At 48.6% G+C, this 22,461-nt stretch overlaps 1 protein-coding gene across 2 annotated transcripts in view; it reads left to right on the forward strand.

Moving 5' to 3' along the window:
- MTHFD2 (methylenetetrahydrofolate dehydrogenase (NADP+ dependent) 2, methenyltetrahydrofolate cyclohydrolase) overlaps window positions 1-21,752 on the forward strand; it is a 22,560-nt gene extending 808 nt beyond the window's left edge. The window contains exons 2-7 of one of the 2 annotated variants that reach the window (XM_027855654.1): window positions 11,459-11,643; window positions 13,479-13,601; window positions 16,293-16,553; window positions 17,017-17,109; window positions 18,214-18,339; window positions 21,525-21,752. In XM_027855654.1, the coding sequence (XP_027711455.1) occupies window positions 11,459-11,643; window positions 13,479-13,601; window positions 16,293-16,553; window positions 17,017-17,109; window positions 18,214-18,339; window positions 21,525-21,685 (949 nt within the window). In that variant the 3' untranslated portion in view covers window positions 21,686-21,752. The remainder of the gene's footprint in view (window positions 1-11,458; window positions 11,644-13,478; window positions 13,602-16,292; window positions 16,554-17,016; window positions 17,110-18,213; window positions 18,340-21,524) is intronic. The other variant, XM_027855655.1, reaches the window with a different exon arrangement.
- Window positions 21,753-22,461: the final 709 nt, after the last annotated feature.

The following is a 22,461-nucleotide window of genomic DNA, read 5'->3' on the forward strand; positions in this document are numbered from 1 at the left end:
GTTAGCGAACGGCGTGCCGGGCAGCATTGGTTACTTTGTATTTAATAAAGGTGGGTGGACTTACGGGCTAGATCTTAGGTTTAGAGCCGACATGGGACCCGGAGACCAGAGGCAGAGACGCTTGTGGCCTCCAGGGAGCTCGCTATCTAATGGGGAGACGAGGAACAAGCAAATTTAGAGGCAAAGCAAGCTAGAGACAGGGCAGGTTGGAAATCATTACAGAGAAGGCTCCGGATTTCCAGTAGAAGGGGGTGGCATTTTAGCTGGCACTTCAAAGAACTCCGGGAGCTCAGAGGGAGGCCAATCTTTAGTCCTACTCTCATTTTACAAAGGGAAGAAAAGGGAGGTGATGTGACTTGTCCAAAGTCACCCAGAGGGACTAGGGAGATCAGAGTTATGGGTGACGAGGATAATTAACTTTTGATGCTTTAAAAAGCACTTGACATTCTGTTTCCTTTGTGCTTGAATGGTGTGTGGGGCAGGGTTTGGTGTCAGGTCCTGGGTTCGAATTTTGGCTCTTGTCGAATGCAGTGGATAAGAGTATTGGACCTGGAGTCAGGAAGACCTGAGTTTAAATTCGGTCTCAGACATTTACTAGCTGTGTGACCCTGGGCAAGTCCCTTTAACCCATATTTGTACTCAGTCTCCTCATCGCTAAAAATGAGCTGGAGAAGGCACGGCGCAAACCACTCCAAGTATTTTTGCCAAGAAAACCCCCAAATGGGGGTCACCAAGAAGTTGGATGGGACTGAAATGACTAAACAACAAAGTAAGTAACTTAGGTGACCTTGGTGGCTTCATTTTTTCAGTCTTATCTATATCACCAGGTGTTATCACTGTGCCTACCTGGTTGTGACCAGCTTGGATAATCCCCCTGGGCTTAGTTCCCCTTATCTGTAAAAGAGGGAAAGCTCTGGGAATTGAGGGAGGATTATTCCCCCTCTGGCTCTCAAAATGGGTGATTTGGTGACAAGTCCTGGTGGTTATATCCATCCAGGCATTATTTATTCCACTTTTACAGAAGAGGAAGGGCCCAGATAAATCTCAGTGTTGTGGTCTCTGGAGCACCAGACTCTAGAAGTCCTGACTTCAAAGTTCAGCGTTTGTATCGATCACTGACTATTAAGTATTTCCTGTGATTCCCTTCTCTGTACTTGGCTGTAATAGGGATGGACAAAAACACTACCAGCCCCGCTCCTGGGTGCTGATGCTAATATCCTGGGGAAAACAACTAGCATTAAGTTTATATATGCCAAGTAATACAAAAAGGAGAGGTCTGGCTTTGGGTGAAGGAGTGATATTATAGGCAGTCAGTCAATGATGCTTAATGCCATGTGTACCTTGGGCCCCCCAGGATCCCTTGGGGTTTGAACTTGTGCGGGTGCTGCCCCTGTTCCTAATCCCGGTAGCCCTGGCTAGAGAATCCCTGTAAGGGATGACATGAGATGTAGACAAGAATAATGGAGAATAATGCACCTTGGAAGGGAAGGTGGGAAGGAAGATGGGGTACACTGGGGGTGAGGGGTCTTATCACCTCTAAAAAAACCAGTTTATGTTAAGTCAGAAACAAGTCTCTTCATTTGATAAAGCTTCTTGGGGAAAAGGAAGAGAGCTGGCCACCCCATCCTCCCCCCACTTTGCCAGTTTTTTCCTGGCCTTACTAGCTCACCTAGTGGCTGCAGAGTCTACTTGCAGGCTGATGAAATCCCCGGGTTCCTTTGCAAGCTGCTGCTGGATGAATGTCTGAAGTCCTGTGCCGCCTCCCCTCTTTTGCCACTAGATGGGGAAGAGAAGTGAGAGGAGAGTCAGGGCTGTGGGAAGAGCTGAATATTCAGTAATTTTAGAGAAAAATTTGGTCATAATAGTAATTACAGCTGGCATTTAAACAAGATGAGTTTTATAAAGTGATTTCTTTACTTATCGGATTTCACTTGATCCTCACACCCTTATAAGGTGAACGCACTTCAGGAATTTCTTAAGTACAGCAGCAGCTCTCCACCAATCTTGTAATTTCAGAGATCAGTCTTAGAGAATTGTAGAAGCACTGTTTTCCTCCTCTGACTAAATTCATCTTTCCTCTCCAGTTTTACTTCTCTTAAATATCAGCGTCCCTTGATAATTACAATAAATAATGCTTTATAAAAGATTTGCAAAGCACTTATAAAAATCTGCTTGATCCTCACAAACAGTCTTGGGAGAGAAGGCAGGTGTGCTACTAATATTATCTCCCTTTTATAGATGAGGAAACTGAGGCAGACAGGCCAAGTTTCTTGCCAACTCACACAAAGTAGTGAGTGTTTAGGAGGCCTTTGAAAGCTCTTCCTTGACTCCAGCTGGGGTCCCAAGCTCTCACTTTGCCACCCACTGAGCTGCCCCTACTATTCCTCTGAAAAGAGAAATACCACATAGATTTATTTACTATGTGGAAAGCACACACTTATGTCTTTAAGCATGGCAATACTGAAATTAAAAAAGCTGCCAAGGCACTTGCTCTTTCAGTTGGACTGACTTTGGAGGCTCTTCTGACAGTCCTTTGAATTAGAAAAGGCTTGCAATGCCTGGGTGCTGAGAAAGTCTATGCAAATCTCTGCCTGCAGGGAGCTTCCTGCATTCCTGAGTGCAGAAAGAGAGTTTAGGAACTTTAACAAATTTTTAAAAAATTAAACTTTATTTTTTCAAAAAATTTACTTATTTTGAATTTTTAACATTCACTTCCACAAGATTTTGAGTTCCAAATTTTCTCCCCATCTCATCCCTCCTCCCACCCCAAGATGGCATGCATTCTGAATACCCCTTCTTCTAATCTGCCGCCCTTCTCTTTTCCCCTTCTATTTTCCTGTAGGGCAGGATTAAACTTAATTTTTTAATCAGTGAAAATCACCTTTCCTCCTTGCCTCCTGTACTTGGTTCTGCTCACTTCACTCTGCATCAGGTCATGCAAGTCTTCCTAGGTTTCTCAGAAACCACTTCCCTGCATCGTTTCCTGCAGTGCAATAGTAATTCCTTAATCTGGTGGTCAGTTGGTCCCCAGTTGGTAGGAACCCCTCAGGTTCTAATTCTTTGCCGGTTTAACATTTTGTATTCTGTGTTTTGGGGCTTTAAACCTCAGTTATTAAAGTGGCCATATTTAATCTTTGTTAACTTGACTTTTTACTAGATTTTTTGCTTCATGAGGAGTGCCTGATAGCATTGTGGCCAACACACAAACTGGTAAACGAACCTTGAACCTGCTGGACCAGGCCAGATTTAGGCTTAGCCCGCAATCTCAGCCCGTATTATTAGGAGATTTCAGGTGTGAGTCACATGGAATGTACCCAGGGGCCTCAGGAGGTACGGAGAGTGCAAAGCAGATCAGTCCTTTGTACTGATAAAATCTTACCTGTTCTTAGAAGCATCTGCACCAGCAGTGCCAGGTCCAGTCTCCACAGGAATTCTTTCCTTGGATGATTGATGGCTGGGTTGGGGGAGGGGCCATATTCTCAGCCATTCCTATGGCTTTTTGAATACCTGGTCTGAGGGGAGGTGGTGGCTGAGAGAGAGAGAGAGAGTGAGAGTGAGAGTGTGTGTGTGTGTGTCTGTGTGTGTACTGACCTGGAACTTGCAGCCTCCTTTCTTGAGCCTTCAGGGGTCTGCTTTCAGGTAGCTAGGCCGGCCTGTCCTGGAGGCTGGGGCAGCTGGTCATTAGTTTTTCGGGCTGGGTGGCTTGCTTTTTCACAGGATGCTTCTGTGGTGGTGAGTGAGCGTGCCATGCCTGAGGCCTTTGGCCTCCCCTGCTCACTGGTTTCAGGGGGTCAGCAGCTGGCGTTGCTGGTGACTGAGCCCCCCTTTTTTCCACAGGGGGGGTTACTAATACCCTCTTCATGATGGCTGCAGGGGATAGCTGGGTAGGTGGGGAAGTGGACTCTGTCTTCTTGTGCTGGGATCTGAGCAGAGGTTTGTCAGGGTGCTGGCAGTGGTCTGCTTGCTGCCTTTAGCCCTCAGGATGCCTGGCCTCTGGGCCCTGCTGCTACTACCCTCTCTCCTTCCACATGCTCTGAGTTGCCAAGTTGTGTGGCTTTTACCTCCCCAGACAGCTGCCCCCTCCTGACCGTGACCACTGCCTTGCAGTACTGGAGTACCATGTTCAGCTGTGAGGCCGTAACAGAACAACCTGACCAGTGGCTGGGGGGAGATGTGGAAGGGACCTGGGCATGTTTACCTTGGAGAATGTGAAGGCTTCGAGGGCACTGCCTTCCTCTGTCTGAATGGCTGTCTAATTAGACTGGAGTATTAATATGCTCTGCTCAGTTTGGCAGAGGATAGAACTCGGGGCAGCAGGTGGGGTCTAAGTGAGCCATGGGTGGGGATCAGATGTCTAGTGTTCTTTTTTCTGTACCAGGCCACTGGACATTAAATCCCTCTGGATGCTGGACTTGACTCAGCACCGTATTTAGATGAATGAAGCCCTGTGCTATTGTAGTGCTCAGGGCAGACTGAGGCAGAAAGGAGCTGCTCTCCCTGTCCCTCAAGGTGGTTTACATTCTGGGAGTTACACTTGCAAAACAGCATTGAACTGAGGGGTTTCGAGGTGGGGGGGGAGAGCACCAACCCCAGGGGAGTCAGGAGAGGCTTCCTGGAGGAGGCAGTATCTTGGAAGGGAACCTCTGAACTGTGAGAAGAGGCAGCAAAAATGCCAGATTGGGAGCAGCAGACAGGCATGTGGCTGGCATGAACTGTTGGGGAATGATTTAATGTGAAATCAGTCTGGGGAGAAGGGGTGCTGCTGCTTTACAGCCATATAAAGGGGACAAGATGGCATGGCATGGTGGGGGCTGGAGGGGGGAGTGCTGTATTACTGATAATACCATTGATCCTTCAGATGTGATCTAATTGGGTGCAGTGCAATCAGAAAGTCCTGACAGGGTCAAGAATCCGACCTCACATGCACTTCACCAGCTGTGTGACCCTGGACAAGTCACTGAACCTGTTTGCCTCAGTTTCCCCAACTGTAAAAATGATCATAATAGCACCTACCTCATGGAGTTGTGGGAGGATTCAAGCGCTCAAACCTTAAGTTCCATGTAATGCTAGCTGCCAACGGAAGCTTAGCGGTCATAGATCTGTATCTGTTTGGGAATGAGGGTTTCATTGCTGCTAGCTTACTACCCGTGGCGTTCCCTCTTTGTCCTGCCAGGGAACTTCTAGCCCTCTTCCTTATCTGCTCCACCAGCTTGCTGCTTTTGATCATAGGAAATGGCCTGCAGCTGGTTCTCCTCTAGTTGCTGGAGCTCTAATGCTTGGGGGCGGGGGCGGGGTAGAAGGGAGAAGGGAGCAGCAGCGGCGGTGGTGGGCAAGGGGGCTTCTGGAGACAGTCATGTCATGGCACAGCCCTGGGGCGGGGGGGGGGCTGTGCTGGTGGCTGCTTTAAAATGATCTTAATTGAATGGCTCCTGACTTTTCAACTCTTCACTGTTGAGTCATGACTTGGATGGAAAGTTTTCAAAACAAAATTTTATGAAGCATTAGAAGGTCTTAAAGGGCCATAGATATTCTGACTTCTTACTTAAGGCCGTATGTGGTGACAGCCATTACCTCTTCCTTGTCAGAGAATGGGCAAGGTGAAGTTAGGTAGTCGTTAATAGTTTACCAATAAATGCATCATTATCTCAGCATCTTTCAGAGCTGTGGGTCAAGAACACCATATTATGAGGCTCTTCCCTAAAGGTTCAGTGATTTAATAATTGGTTCACTGTGGTCTTTGGTCCTCATACCGGTCTGGTCTTCCTGGTTGTGGTCACTTCTTTTTAGCAAATAGAATTTGCTAATTTGGAGAAAACAACTGAGAACCTCCTCGAGAAAGCCAGGAATACCAATATGGTCAAATTGGAAATATTTCTAATTACTCACTTAGTGGATTAAGTTTGCAGAGGGCTTTAAAACGTGATCTCATTTGAGTCCCACAACAAACCTGTGAGTGAGATGTGCTCTTATTTTGTAGATGGCTTAGTTAAAAATGGGCAGCTATCAGATGGTGCAGAGTGCTGGGCCTGGAGTCAGGAAGACTCATCTGCCCGAGTTCAAATCTAGCTTCAGATACTTATTAGCTGTGTGACCTTGGTCAAGTCACTGTGAAATGAGCTGTGGAGAAGGAAATGGCAAATCACTTCAGTATCTTTGCCAAGAAAACCCCAAATGAGGTCACAACTGAAACCATAAACAACTAAGAAGGAAAGGGGAAAGGCCATTTATTAGGCACCTACTCTTGCCAGAATCCTGCTAAGAGCTTTACAAATATTTCATTTGACCTTCAGAACAACCTTGGTAAGTAGATAAACTTAAAAATGGTACATGATTTCAATGACGTCAAGGGTCATAATAAACAAATTAATGGACCGTGGAAGAAACTTTACTTGTCCAATCTGTGGTATAGGGAAGAGTTCATGACCAAACGAGATAGAGGTCCATAGGAAATAAAATAGGTAATTTTGATTACATAGAAAGTTTTTGCACAGACAAAACCAATGCAGCTAAGATGAGAAGAAAATCGGGAAGCTAGGGGGAAAATCTTTGCAGCAAATTTCTCAGCTAAGAGTTTCATTTTTAATGTATATAGTGAATTGACTCTTAATTTGCAAGAATAAGAGTCATGTCCCAATTGATCATGAAGAGGCAGTTTTCAGAGGAAGAAATCCAAGTTATCTGTGGCAATATGAAAAAATGCTTATAGACATCACTAATAAATGGATAAACACAAATTAAAACAACTTTTAAGGTTCCACCTCATACCTATCATATTCGCTAAAATGACAAAAAGGGAGAGTGACAAGTGCTGGAGGGGCTGTGGGAAAATAGGCAGCTTCTGTGAAAGCAATTTGGAAATAGGTCTGTATCCCAAAGAGATCAAAGCAAAGGGAGTAGGACCTATTTGTACAAAAAATATTGATAGCTGCTCTTTTTGTAGTGGCAAAGGATTGCAAATTGAAGGGATGCCCATCAATTGGGGAATGGCTGAATAAGTTGTAGCATGTGATTGTGATGGAATGCTATTGTGCTGTAAGAAATGACAAGGGGGGGTGGTTTCAGAAAAACTTGAGAAGACTTATATGAACTGATGCAAAGTAAAGTGAGCAGAACCAGGAGAACATTGTATACAGTAGCAACGTTGTAATGATAATCAGCTGTGAAAGACTTAGTGACTCTGGTCATACAATTTATCACAGTTTAAATGACTTAGAGCTAGTAAATGTCAAGTGTTTGGTCTGAGGCTGCATTTGAAATCAGGTCTTCCTGACTTCAGGGCCAGTGCTCTATCCACTGAGCCACCTAGCTGCCCCTTAAATGACTCTTGATAGAATATGCTATCCATTTCTAAATAAAGAACTTTATGGATGGATGGACACAGCATATTGAAGCATTTCTTCTTTTTTGGACATGGTTAACGGAGGAATTTGTTCTTCATGATTATACATATTTATAATGGTTTTTCCCCCACTTCTTTGTGGAGGGTGGAGTGGGGAATGGGAGTGATGGAGAAAATTAGAACCTGAAATAAAATGAAATTGAATTTAAAAAAAAAAAGAGCTTACCAGAGACTCAGACAAATCAAGTGAATGCTCTTGGCCCTGTAGCTAAGAGCATTGTGTTGCCTCTGACAAAATTTGAGAGACAGCTGAAGGAGTAATTCTTACTGATCAAAACCAAGTGAATGAGGGCATCTAGGTGACGCAGTGGGTAGAGTACCGACCCTGGAGTCAGGAGGACCTGAGGTCAAATCCTGCCCCAGACACATGATACTCACTAGCTATGTGGTCGATCTCTGGGCACGTCACTTAACCCAGATTGCCTCACCAACAAAAAAAAACCAAAACAAAACGAATGAGCTTTGGATATGAAACCCTTTTATATTGATCTAGAAAAAATCAGCAATAAAAACCACCAGTGAAACATGAGCAGATTGATGTCTTCAATAACCAGAAACTCCGAATTGATCCCATCAATGAAGTTATAAACTTTTTGGTGTATACCCTTGGAGAAGTAGCCATTCCTACCAAACATGCTTACAGGGTATTAATGCCATTTATCTCAACTGTGAGTTAGGATTCTCAGTCCTCTTTTCAGTCAAAAGTAGAGCAAGAAGCAAACTGGAGGCTGGATTTGATATATAGTTATCTCTCTTAAAAATTTGTCTGAGACAAAAGCTGTTGGTTGACAAGAACCAGAAAAGAGAGGCTCACCAATTTATCGGACAGTTCTGACAAGTGATTTCACACTTTTAGGATGCTGAATGTTAAGCACCAAATAAAGTTTTCTTTTCCAACGTGTTAACTGCTTTATTTCTTCTATACATATATATGCGTGATAAACTGTAGAATTTATTTCCTTTCATGTTGAATGGCTGTCCTGAGAAGATTTCCACTGAAGCCCGGCCCCATGTAAGCCCCACGGCTCCTGTAGCTAAGCCGGGTTTAAATCTTTTAGAACCTACTGCTCCTGACGGCCTAATTCCATTCACTGGTCCGTGTGTGATGACAGGTGCTGCTTGCCAAGAAAAGTACCTTTTACTCGAAATGGGAGCTGAGCATCCTGAGATGGAGGGCCTGGAGTCGAGGTATAAATAAACCAAGTCACTCCAAAAGGCAGCTGTGACCGGCTCCCTTTCTAGCACCTATCCTTAGGCTGCTTTTCCCATTCCTGGAATAGGTTGCTGCTGTGGGTCATGACCCCTTTGTTAATATAGATCAGGAATGTTCGTGCAGCATAGCCAGGGTGTTAAGGGATGACATTGCAAGGATTGATGGGCCACTGGTAACGTACCGATGCCCTGCTGGTGGCATTTTTGGTGGGCGGCCCTGATGGTGGTTAGTCAAATGCCTTGTAGCCTGTAGTAAGCTGAGGCTGCAGCTCTTGCTCTCCACCCTCCCCCACCTCGCAGTGATGAGCTGATGGGGCTGGCCCACCAATTCCATCCATCTCGGGCAGAATCCTGCCCCATCCTCGAGTCCTTTTCCGTCTGGTCTGTGCCATTTGGGAACATTTTGGTCGACCCCTTGAGTTCCACGTTGGGATGAGGTATCAGCCCTTAGTGGAGGGGTGGTCACAAGTGGGAAAGAGGAATGACTGGATTCTGTCTGGTAGCTTGAGTTCAGGGTTAGCTGTTAGGAGACGGAACCCACTAAAAACAGTTGTTGGAGTCCTAATTATGGGTTGCAAATGCTTACACATCTATTTTAGTTAATATTTAGCTTCGGAGAGCTAAATCTAGCAAATGGCAGTACAGGGTTTGGAGTACCTGGGCGGATCTTGGAGAATTACAAGCTAGAAACCATTTGAACGACTCTCTGATCTCCATAAGAGTACTCTGTTCCATGGTACAGATGCAGTCCATCCACACCTTATCCTGCCAGACTTTGGGCCTTACCGATCCATGCGTTGTTTACTTTATGGGGGCAAGGTGGTGGTGGGAGAAAACATTGTAAGTTGTGGCACTGGTCCTAGAAAGCCTCACAGGTTATAAGTTAGACATATAAACAAACAGTTGTGCGTAGGGGTGCAAGTCAAGATCGGTACTGCAAAGGGAAGAGTAATCTTTGAGAGCTACCAAGTGCCAGGTTTGGTGCCAAACTCAAATAGAAGTAGGCCATTAACCCTACTTACGATCCCTGTGGGCAGGGCCGCATGTTGACTTAGAAAACTATCGTTCGCATTGCATTCTATTATCGATTTTGTGAAATATTTCTCAGTTCCATTTGAGGCTGTTACAGTCTTGTGGGCCCTCCCAGTCTTTGCCACCTCTGCCGTAAGGGATGGATGAGATCATGGGGTTCAGTATTTCTAGAGACACATGCTCTGGCTGGCGGCTTGGCTCCCTCCAACTGTCTTGGGGGGAGAGGAGCAGGCCAAAAGCGAAGGAAAGAATCAGGGTTTTGTAAGTTGGTGGGTTTGAAAAGGGACCTTTTGCAGACAGGTATTTGACAGCCCTTCTGAAATTCAGGTTTTAAGTGACAGCCCCTGGTCACACACTCCTGTGGCAACACTCCAGCCCAGAGGCTTTTCTGGTCTCCTCAGCCACATGGGCCTGTGTCCCCCTATCCTCTTAGAGGCTCTGCTGTCCTTCCAGTCACTCTGATTTGCCACGCCCGTGCCCCCTCACTCCCCAGATCCAGTCACTCGCACCTTCACGTTGTCCCCTGGGCCCCATTTGCTCCATTAGATTTCCAGACAAGTTTATCTGCATCCCTCATCTGGATAAGTGCAGTGCTCTTCTCATAACGGTCTTTGGTTACGTCTTTCCCTGATTTAGTACTTAATCTTTGACGCGGCTGCTGAGGCATCTCTTGAGGCCCAGTTTCACCATGGTGCTGTCCTGTACAAGGGATCTCCCTGGCTCCTTTTGGCCTCTAGGACGAAACACAAATGCCTCAGCAGACTGGTCTGGACTTCTTCCACACAAAGGAACCTGTTTTCAGTTTCCTTCCCACCTTGACGCCTGCCTTACACTGTCCTCCCACCATTCCCACCATCACCATCCTCATCTTCATCAGCATCACGGCCAACATGTCTGTAGTGCCTCTGAGTTCTCATTTGCTCCTCTCAACAACTCTGGGAGGAAGGTATTATCCCCATTTTATAGATGAGGAAACCGAGGCAGACAGGGCTTCAGTTACTTTCCTAGGGTCTCACAAACTAGTTAGTGTCTGAGGCTGGATTTGAATTCAGGTCTTTGTGACTCAATTCTTAGCTAGGATCCTTCAAGTCTCAATTCAGGGCTTCCTCCTCTGTTAGTCTCCTTGTTAGCATCTTCTCTGTCTTCCAAATACCTTATATTTATTTATCTGTGTAAATTTTCCAGGTGAAAAAAGAGAGTGGGGACTGTTTATGACTTTGTATTTCTAGGGTCTAGCTTGTGGCATGTACATCTTTGGTGCCTAATAGATGCCTGGTTTTTTGTTTGTTTGTTTTTTTGGTAAGGCAATTGGAGTTAAATGACTTGCCCAGAGTCACACAGGTAGTAAATGTTCTGTGTCTGAGGCCGGATTTGAACTCAGCTCTTCCTGACTCCAGGGCCAGTGCTCTATCCACTGTGCCACCTAGCTCTCCTGATAGATGCTTGTTGAATAAAAGGATGCTTTTAGCGGTGTCTGGGAGCAGTGAGTACTGGACACTCAGAAACTCGGGTGCTGTAATACTTCCTAGCTTCTAAGTGACCTCATACACAGTTCCTCACTTCTTGGCCTTGGGTCCTTTCCTGTAGAATTTGGGGTTTGGACTCTCCATCCTTTCTTTGATCTTAATGAAATGAATTTGAGTGTTTATTGCATTGAGTTGATAATCTTGACAAAGACATGAGATCTGGAAAGTAAAATTCCCAGATACTTGACTTTTTGTCTTTGAATGGATGAGTTCAGCAAACATGAAATGGCCAGAGTGGAGACAAAGGGGAACTCTTGCCCACAAACTGAGACATTCTTTCCATCCACAGAAATGAAGCCGTTGTGATTTCTGGAAAGAAGCTGGCCCAGCAGATCAGGCAGGAGGCCCGGCAGGAAGTGGAGCAGTGGGTCGCCCTGGGTAACAAAAGGCCCCACCTGAGCGTCGTCCTGGTGGGAGAAAACCCTGCCAGCCACTCCTATGTCTTGAACAAGACCAAGGCTGCAGCAGATGTGGGTAGGTTGCTGGTCTCTGAGAATCTCCTCTTAAGACTGACTTGGTGTGATGTTTCGTTAGCCACACTCCCGACAGGGGGAGGCCTCCTCTGGGCCTTCCTGCACTGCTGTCCATAGTTCTTGGCTTCGCCAGGAGCTCCTCTAAATTGGAGAGTTGGGGATGATTACACACTGAGGGTACGCATTAGGTGACATTTATAAGGATCTATAACCAACAGGTATTTATTAAGTACCTGCTATGTGCCAGGCCCAGTGCTGGGTTTGCTAAGATTAAAGTGAAGCAGTGCCTGCCTTTGGGGAGGCAACATGGACCCATAGTGGTAGGCTTGCAAAGCAACATGGGAGGTGACAATGGCGGGGAAAGCATGAGGTAGGGGGAGGGGACCCAGGAAAGGCCTGCAGGAAGGAGGGCTTGAGGGTGAGTCTTGAAGCAAACAAAGCAAAAAGTGTGTGCAGGGGGTGCAGGGAGAGGGCGGGACTGGGGCATCTAGGGGACAGAGGAATGGAGACGGAGTGGACAAGGGAGAGCGGAAGGCCCGAGGCTCGACCATGGACACCGTGCTGTAAGGCTGGAAAGGTAGGAGGGCACCAACTGGTGAAGAACTTTAAAGGCCGAGAGAGGAAGGAATTTCTCTTTGATTCCCGAAGGTGGTAAAAGAGGGAGCCCCTGGAGTGTGAGCAGGAGGAGGCTGGGGAGTGCCGGAGCGGAGGGAGACGAGCAAGTCAGGAGAGCATGAGGAGGTTACCACGGCTGTGCTGCTGTGGCATAAAGAGTTCCTGTGGTAGCTCTGTGTGCGCGTGTGTGTGTGTGCGTGTACGTGTGCACGCATATGTGTGCGCGTGTGTGTGTGCGCGTGCACAGTACAGCAAAGGGGGCATGTGGGAGGGTGTCGTGGCAGTAGAAATAAGATTTGGCCACTGTTTGTATGTGAAAAGGGTGAGTGAGTGAGTAGAGGAAGTGGACGGGTGAGAGAATGGCTGATGAGATTTAGGAGGGCAGGGGTTCACTCAGATTGGATTCGATGGATTAGGTGTCATTGGGATGGAATTATTAAAAAGTACCTGGTTACTTGAATGGAGATCTGATGACTCCTGTTTCCTGATCACCTTGTAAGAGTGCTTTCCATAGAAGAGGCAGGTATTACAAATCTCTTCATTTTACTAATTAGTAAATAGAGACTAAGGGATTGTGCTGAGGCTGTCATTGCCTCGCTAGTAAACAAATGCCAAATGCCAGATTTGGGATCCCCTCCCTCTCACGGAGGTGACCTTGGCCGTGTCATGTGATATGGTGGTGGTGGGATTAGCTCAGTGTTTGGTATTTGGTGAAAGAGTATCAGGCAGATTAAGGACAGAGACCGGATGAAGGGAGCAGAAATAGAGGGAACCTTTTGTCCTGACTTTCCCACAAGCCAGCTCTTGGATCAGGCCATTGAATCTTTGGGCCTCAGTTTCCTTGCCTGTAACATAGGAGGGTTTTCTGTTACATCAGTGAGTACTGACCTCCCATGAAGCCGCAGGTGATGAGATTTCTTGCCGTGTTCTGTCTTCTGTCACTGGAGCTCCCTGCCCGCTCTGGACGCTAATTGGATGCTGCGTAGGGGAGGATGTTTAAGGATCAGCAGTTAGACAGTAGTAATTGCGTGGCCGGTAGGGCCTTGGGCTTGCTGATCAAAGAGGGTTTGTTGTTATGGGCAGTTCTTTGAGTTCTTCTTGCAGGCACGTCCCAGGCGCTCTCTGGGAGGAGAAGTAAGCTGCGTGCCACCGGGACTGCCGTGCTCAGAACGGGCGGCAAGGCCTCTGGGCTTCATATTCGTTTGTGTTTGTATCAAACAGGAATCAGCAGTGAAACAATTTTGAAACCTGCCTCCGTTTCTGAGGAGGAGTTGCTGTATTTGATCAGCAAGCTCAACGATGATGACAATGTGGACGGCCTCCTGGTTCAGCTCCCTCTTCCTGGTGAGTGTGGACTTTGGTCCATTGTAGAGGCTTTGTAGGCTGCTGGGGGTGCCATGGAGCCCAGGGCCCCCAGGCCTGGAGTCAGGAAGATCTGCGTTTCCGTCTGGCCTCAGACCTTGGGCAAGTCACTTAACCTCTGTTTGCTTCAGTTTTGTCATCTGTAAAGTGGGGAGGGTTATTGTGAATATCGAATCGGATAATATTTGTAAAGTGCTTAGCACACCATGCCTGGCACAAGGTGCTTGTTTCTTCCCTTCCTTCCCAGAGAAAGACTTGGTTTTCATTTGATTTGAGGCAAAGCAGGCAGATGTACCAGACTTCACCTGTGCGGGTTCCTCAGGCGGCGGAGGAAGCATCACTGTCCCTCCTGCTCCTAGGCCAGCCTCCTCATCGGCCCTGTCCTTCAGAGACTGGCCAGCCTACAAGGGCTGGCCCTGAATGAGGAAACAAAAAGAGAAAAAACCCTGGATCCCAATGAAGACAGTAGAGAAAGAATCCCTGCTCTGCAGTCAGATCTTAGGGAGTCCCTAGCCGGCCCTTCATTGTGCCTTCTCCGTGTGCTTCATTGGTGGACGGTTAGAATGTTGCATATGGCTTAAATCAGACTCCTGGGTATTGATCGGTCAATGCTATTGGGCCCCCAAGCCCGGGTGTCTGAGCTCCATGCCGTGGTCTGCCGGCCGTGGGTCGGCTCCCCCGCAGCAGGGAGGCCCAAAGCCAGGAGCTTTTTCCCTTGAGGCTGAGGGAGCGCTTTAAGAAGCTCTGCTCGAGATCACGCTTCTATCTTGCCGCGTTGTTGCAGAGGGAGCAGACTGCTTTCTGACTTGCTGTCGTATTCGGGGCTGTGCAGAGGTTGTTTCTTTGATGTTACATTTTTAAGATGTTTGGTTTTCTCTCACTGGCTAAAAGGTGATTTTGTACTGCCCCTGAGTGTGTTGTGGTGTTTGACCACACGTCCTCATTTGTGTCTAGGCCTTGGCCTTGTGCCCCACTCACCCCAGCCTTTTGGGCAGAGGAATATGGAGCCCCCAATGCAGAGCTCCACTCCTCCTACCTGGGGCTCCTGTCCCATTGCGGCCTTCGCGGAATATCAAAACCTGTTGTCTTTAGTCCTCACAGTGCTGTGAGAGAAGTCCTCTGGGGCACTTGTCTGGTTTGTAGCTGAGGGTTAGTGAGGGTAAGTGACTTGTTTTGACTGTAAAACTGTGAGGGGTCAAAACTGGGAATTTAATCCACCTCTGACTTCCACGGCCAGCGCTCTTTCCATTACGCAGTTGCTGCTTTTCAGAAATTGGCTAAGCACCATGGTGTTATACTCAGTATATCTATGGAATAACACCAACCAGCATTTATCTAGTACTTTAAGGTTTGCAAAGTGCTTTACAAATGTTATCTCATTTTATCCTGACAACACCCCTCGGAGGTAGAAGTGCTATTATTATTATCATCGTCCCCATCTTAGAAAGGAGAAAAGTGAGGCTTAGTGAGGGTAAGTGACTTGTTTAGAGTCACACAGCGAGGAAACTCTCTGAGGCTGGATTTGAACTCGAGACGTCCTGACTCTGGGCCTAGTGCTCTGTGTACTGTGGCACCCCCTCGTGTCCCAGCTGTCTCCCCTGGGGAGAGAACAGGGAGGGACAGATGAGAAATTCCAGGGAGGGGAGCCGCAGTCTTATTTGTGGGAAGGTTAAAGAAGTGACTGGGCAGGCTAGGAGACCAGAGGCAGAGGTGGGGCTCTGGGGATTGGCCCAGGTTCTAGCTCAAGAGGGAGGTCAGAGGGATCTTGATTTGTCTTTATGGGTTAGCCTAGCCCAGGTTGTCACTCATTTACACACATTATCAATAGGACAAGTGTTTGCCGAGAATGCTTCTGACCCACAGAATGAATTCCTCTTGCTGATCAGAAAAACCCTCTTTCTGCCGTTGTATTTTTAACTCATGTTGTGTAGTCATCATGAACAAAGAAATTTTTCTATGATGGTACAGTAAACGTACATGCCCGTGAGTGTGGTTTTTGACTTGTTTACGGAGGTGAGCAGTAGTGATGGCACAATACCCTGGAGGGAGATTCATCTTCTCCAAAAGCCAAGGAGACTCCCTCCTTTATTTTTCTTTTGATTTAGTCACCATTTAGTTGTGATAAGTGTCCCTCTAGGTTTAGTCACTCATTGTGACTTAATCTGGAGATTATGAATTCCTGTTTGGCTTAGGTCCTTGGTTTGAAGTTACGAGGTTCCAGTCCTGACTGACCTCCCTCTGGCTGGTCTGGTGGTTCAGGCTCAGGACAGGAATGAGATTAACATGTAACAGAAGGGGTTTACCCGCCAACAATATGGAAGGGTGTTTGATAGGGAGGTAGCCTTGGTCCTGGTGACCGCAGCCTCTGGCACCGTAGGGGCTGGTCAGGAAGGTGGTCAGACTGCCGTGAGAGACAGGCCACACTCCTCATGTGCGTGGCTTTTGGGATTTAGGTGACTGAGACGCTGCAGCAGCAGTTTGAGCCGTCGTCTCCTGGACGGTGTCGTTGTGGACGTTAGTGGACGTAGCAAAGCCATCCTTGCTCGTGTTGCCATGCCAAGGACTCAGGATAATGTTAATTGTCAGTTTTTATAACACAGAGGAGGCCTCGGTTCTGGAGCCTTCTTTGGTAACGGGTTTGTGTGAGAGCCTTCCCTTCCCTTCCCTTCCCAGAGCACATCGATGAGAGAAGGGTGTGCAATGCTGTGGCTCCAGACAAGGATGTGGATGGCTTTCACGTGATCAACGTGGGCCGCATGTGCCTGGACCAGTGCTCCATGCTCCCCGCGACGCCCTGGGGTGTGTGGGAGATCATCAAGCGGACGGGCATTCCCACTCTGGGCAAGAACGTGGTCGTGGCTGGCAGGTCCAAGAACGTCGGCATGCCCATCGCAATGTTGCTGCATACAGACGGCAGGCACGAGCGTCCCGGAGGTGAGCGCTTTGTTTTGTCTGTGAGGTCTCCTGTCGGGCCTGTGCTCTGCTATGGGAGGCATTCCTGATGTGTTCAGTGCTTGGCAGGGTTACTGGGTTTGTGTTTCGTGGGATTGGAGTGTCCATTGTTCCATTAATGACCAGACTGGTGCTCCTGAGTATAGTGGGAGGAGGTGGGGGAGGGGAGGTCCTGGATTCGAGGCTTCCTCTGATGCTCCTTGGCCAGAGACCCTTTCTGAGCCTCGGAGGCATGTGCCATGGCGTGATCTCGGAATGTCATTTATGATGTCCCAGCCTTCCAGTTTCTGTGGAGACAGCCCAGAAATTAGTTTACCTGCAGCTCAGTACTGTCATTTGCTTCTTAAAAGGGGGGAGGACGCCTCGTGGATGTGACCATTCCAGATGAGAGACAGCTCCTGAATGGTCCCCAGAGAGCAAGCTCAATGTTTGGGTTCTTCCGCAGGGGATGCCACTGTGACAATATCTCACCGTTACACTCCCAAGGAGCAGCTGAAGAAGCACACGATTCTTGCCGATATCGTGGTATCCGCCGCAGGTGAGTTGTGGGATGCAGACGGCATCTGGGCTTTTGGGGGCAGTCGGCATTCTGGCTCTACTCGTGTGCTCTGTGGGGCTCTCGTTTCTAAAGGGAGTGGGTGTGCCGTCCCTGCCGGACTTAAATTCTGTGAGAAAGAAGCCCCTTCTATGCCTGCTGTGGATTGGGTGACGTCAGGCCCAGAAATAGGTTTGAAAAGAGCTGCCGCTGTCTGTGCGGAGCCTTTCCTTAAGCAGAAGCTCTCTACAAAAGTCGGTTAGGCCAAATGGGAGGGATTTCGGGGTCTGGATGGTTTGTGGTGCTAGATCAAGTATTGATTCCCTAGTGAGGGATACACTGTGTCCTTACAAGTAATATGACACATGCTGCAGGGCCGGTCTTACGGGGGGGGGAGGGGTGTACTTGGGGCGGGATTACTGTCCCATGGGATGCCGGGAACCTTAAAAGGGCTCCCCCGTTCAGCATGTCTCTGGTCCTGTCTAGTAGGGTCAGAAATCCTGGTTTCTTTAAAATACTAAAGTGTGCACTGGCTAGAGTATTAACTCTGTGACTTGTAATTAGACCAGCATCTAGGCGATAGCATCGTTCTGGAGTTTGGGGAGCGAAGAGAGAAATGAGGGAGTCAGGAAGGTAGCCTATATAGGCTGGGAGATGCTGAGGAGCCAGAAGGCCGCTTCAAGCCTGGGCAGGGCAGGACAGGACAGGAGAGGGGAAGATGTGGCAGGAGGTGGCAGAGACAGCTCAAAGGGGAGGGAGCTGGATGGGGGAGGCCTGAGCCAGAGGCCGGCTCTTCTGGAAGGCTTCAGCTCTTGCCTCTCTCCATGGGGAAGAGAGGACGATGCTGAGGTCCTGAGGGGCTCAAATCCTCAGAAAAGGTTGTCTTTATGCTCCCCAGAATGAGGCAAAGTCAAGCTCTTGGGGTGAAAGGTCCCCGAATCAGGGGCCGAAGGTGGTCCAGGTGGTATCGGATTCAGTAAAATGTCTTGGCAGTGTTGTTTCTTTCACTCTGCTTGACGCCTCCCCACTTTGTCCAGGAATCTTAGTACAGAACCTGCTGCTACAGACAGGTCTGCAGAGATGTCATTTTGCCTTCTTCTGTTCCAGGCATCCCTAATCTAATCACAGCAGATATGATCAAGGAAGGCGCTGCTGTCATCGATGTGGGGATAAATCGAGTGCACGATCCCATCACTGCCAAGCCCAAATTAGTGGGAGATGTAGCTTTTGAAGGTAAGCAGCAGAGTGGCGCCTGTGAGACAGAGACAGGTGCCTTGTACCTGCCCGTCAGGTCGGGAAACCAGTCAGGGCCCAGAACCTGAAGGTCACACTGCCTTGTCCTTAGTTTTGTTTTTTCAGCATGTGATGGGAGCTGTGGTCTCCCCAATGCTTACGCCATCTCCACTAGGTGCCTCTGCTTTCTCTCCTTTTGCTCTTCTTAACCCCTTACAATCTGCCTTCCAGCCTTATCATTCCACTTCAGTTACCAGTGATCTCCTAGTTGCTAGACCCAAAAGCCTTTTCTCAGTCCTCATTCTCCTTGACTTCTCTGTAGTCTTGGGCACTGTCAGTCACTCTCCTCCTTGGACCTGTCTTCTGAGCTTTCAGGACACCTCTCTCACCTGGTTCTCCCCCACCTTCTCTGACCACTCCTCCTCAGTCCTCCAGATCATGCCCTCAGTAACCGCAGGTGTCCTCAGGGCTCTGGCCTGGGTCCTTGTCTCTTCTCCCCCATGCCAGTTCCCTTGGTGACCTCATCAGCTTGCATGGATTTAATGACCATCTCTGTGCTGCTGATTCTCAAATCTCCCTGTCTGCCCTAACTTCTCTGCTGACCTCCCATCTCTCATCTGTGTTTCAGACATCTTGAACTGGATGTCCAGTAGACATCTTAAATTCAGTATGTCCAAAACTAAACTCGTAATCTTTTCCCCAAACCCTTCCCTCCTCCTACCTTTCCCTATTACCGTAGAGAGAAACGCCATCCTCTCATCCCTCAGGCTCCCAACCTATAAGTTGTCCTGGACTCTTCACAGTCTCTCATGCCCCATGTTCAATATGGTGCCCAGGCCTGTCGATTTCATGTCCCAAGCATCTCTCAAATATGCCCTTTCTTTCCTCTGACCCTGCCCCACCCTGGTGTAGACCCCCATCAACTCCCGTCGGGACAAGTACAGTATCTGCTGGGGCTCTGCCTGCCTTTCAGCCTCTTCCCATTCCAATCCATCCTTGCCACTCAGCCACCAAAGTGATTTTCTTAAAGCCCCGGGCCGATTATGTCCCTCCCCTACTCAGTAAACTCCAGTGGCTCGCTATTGCCTCCAGGAGCACATACAAAATACTCTGCTTGGCCTTCAGAGCCCCTCCTAACGCAGCCCCCTCCTCCCTCCCCAGGCTTCCTTGACCTTTCTTCAGTCCAGTGAGCCTGGCCTTTGTGTTCAGCCACAAACAAAGCTCACGTCTCTAGGCTCCGGCATTCTCTCTTGTGGTGCTCCATCCCAGATCACTCTTCCTTCTCTCCTCCCTGTTTCCCTTCAAGCCCCTACTAAAATGCTGTCTTCTACTGTGAGATGTTCCAGCCTTTTACGTCTAGTGACTTCCCTCTTAACTGTTCCCTATCTCTCCTTTCCATGGCGTGTTTGTACATACTTGTTTACTTCTTGTCTCCTCCGTTAGACCGGCAGCTGCTGGAGGGCAGGCAGTCTTTTGCATTCTGCTTAACACAGTGCCTGGCACACAGTAGTCACTTAACAAATGCTGCTTGACTGATGGATATGGCTTGTCCCCACCTTCTCATTCCGCCCACGTGACTCCTTGACTCCTGTCTGCCTCCCCAAGGCCTTGCTCTCTTGACCCAGGATTTCTTCTCTTCAGTTTTCAGAGGGCTCTTTGCATGTGCTTGGTCATTGGCCATGCAGCTGCTGCAGGCTGTCTTTCAGGGGTGATTGGTGACGATCTAGAAAAGGAGCCCAGGCTCTGAGAGCCGGTCAGACTGAGTCATGGCCTGCTTCCCAGGCTCACTCGATGGGCAGCGCAGGAGCGTTCTATAGCTGATCTGCTCAGATTTTGCAGCAGGCATGCTCATTCTCCTGGAAAAGATAAAGAGACACAGGCTGGAGGATTGTACTGTTAAATGCCTTTAGAGTGGATGGAGTGGTTGCACCCAGGGGTGCCATGGCAGCTTGGTAGGTGTCTCTGCTGTGTAACAGAATCTGTGTCTTATCTGAGGGTAGAGATGGCAGGCATACTTATGTGCAGAGGGCACAAAGCTGGGAGGGATCGTTAAAGATGTGTAAAGGATTGGGGTGGGTTTGAGCCCTGGGTGGAATTGAACAGACAGAATTTAATAGGGTTTAGAAAGTGACCTTGACATGTACACGACGGGGGCGACAGGGCGAGATGAGAGCTGCTCCCAGAATGAGGAAGGCCTTCCTGGCAGTGGCTGGGTGGCCCGGAGCCAGTCCCTTCACCTCTCGGGGCTCCAGGCGACTCTCTGAGGACCAGAAGCCCCAGAGAAGGTGTGGGCAGCTCTGCCTTGGTGGGACATGGAAAGCCCCTCAACGGGCTGAAGACATGGGTCCCGTCCAAAGACTTGGGCTCTTCTTGGTGAGATTGGACGCAGATATTCTTTGCGCTCAGAGTTCAGCCTTTGACTCTGTCTTCGTGGATTTCTTATTTATGGAACAGCCGCTCAGTTTCCTGAGCTCCGAATTGTTTTTTATGATCTCCTCTGGGAGACCCCTGGCTTGGTTAAGCAGTATCCTGCTCTCCGTGGTTGTGGGGGCTTCATTCCATCTTCTTCCAGGTAGCACACAGTGGAAGCTTCTACATTCAAGCCTCCGATCCATTCTGAGGGTATTGAGCAGGACGGCCCAGGACATTGGTCTCAGGCTCACTGCTGCCCCCTGCCGTTCCTGGCAAGTCCCACAAAGGGTGTTCTTGGGCAGCTCTGGTTTTCAGGGGCTCTTATTTCTGGCTGTCCCACAGTCTGTCCCACTGATGGATTTTTCTGTTTTTCAACCAGCGTCTTCTAGATCTTCCTTATGCCCAGACCCTACCTTCCCCACGTACCCTTCTCTGATGGTCCCAGGCCTCTGCTCCCCGCTAGGCTAGGAGGACCCTCCCCTTCCTCAGATTAGTTGGCACGGATCTCGCCATGGGCGTGTTTTATTCTCCCAAGAAAATGTAAGGCATTTTTATCTTTTGTGTCTCCATGTCCAGCAGAGAGCTTTGTACTCACATACAGTGCTTAATCCACGTTTGTGGGAATTGAGTCTTCAGGCTCCCGAACAGTGTGGATGAGACTTATTTTATGTTTGAAAGTGAAAATGAAAATGAGCGTAGCAGGTCGATGGTGGGGTCTCCTGGACTTTTTTGACCCAATCCTGAAGTAGCGTGGCTTTTTTTGTCCCCTTCAGAAGTCAAGAAGAAAGCCAGCTACATCACTCCGGTCCCTGGGGGTGTGGGTCCCATGACGGTCGCCATGCTGATGAAGAACACCATCATTGCTGCAAAGAAGCTGGTGAAGCCCGAGGAGCGGGAGGTGAAGGCCAAACAGTTCGCAGCAGCCACCTCTTAATGGAGGTCTCTTTATTTAAAAAAAAACCCACAAAAAACATTCCAAGTAATTTAAAAAAAAAAAAAAAGCAAAACAGGCCGATAGAAATGCAATATTTTAATTTATTCTACTGAGATGATTTTCTGATATTTGTTTGCAGTCAGACTATTTATTGAAAGTGTTAGCGTAGGCGGCTGTGTGTGCTCAGAGACCCCCAGCACCCCTTCTGAGATGGCTGCAGGGTGGTCCTGGCTCCCGCAGCCCTGCCCAGGGAAAACAGAGCTTGTCACATTGGCCGTTCCTAGCGACTGAGGCCACTGACAGTTCAAATCCATAAGGCATAGGACCCCAGATCACGTGGAGCTGGAAGAGATCTGATGGGCCACTGAGTCAGAGTGACTGCATTGTTGTGGTGACTTGATGAAGTCAGGTTGCCTCACGATATTATCCTCCTGAACCTCATCCAGGGTCCCCTCAAGGAAGCCTAGAGGTTACAGCCTCGACTGGCGTCAGGGAAAGAGAACCACCGTGTAATCTGGAACATGGGCAGGGGAACATCTTAGCTGGGCCCACCCCTCCCCAAGAAATCGTAGTCTGCTGGTGCCCATAAATGCCACCCACAACTGTGCCAGGCTGGAGCACAGGTGGGCGCTCTTTCAGGCCACAGCCCCTCGTGGGGTGGGATGAGGCTCAGAAGCATCACCCAGGGGCTGGCCCCGCCTGCCCTCTTCGTGTGGGGTGTGGGGGAGTTAGTGGCCTGGAATTAATTACAAGGACTTCATGTTTGACTTCAAGGT

This window comes from Vombatus ursinus, unplaced genomic scaffold, assembly GCF_900497805.2.
Source record: "Vombatus ursinus unplaced genomic scaffold, bare-nosed wombat genome assembly UNPS02010980.1, whole genome shotgun sequence".
Classification (NCBI taxonomy): domain Eukaryota; kingdom Metazoa; phylum Chordata; class Mammalia; order Diprotodontia; family Vombatidae; genus Vombatus; species Vombatus ursinus.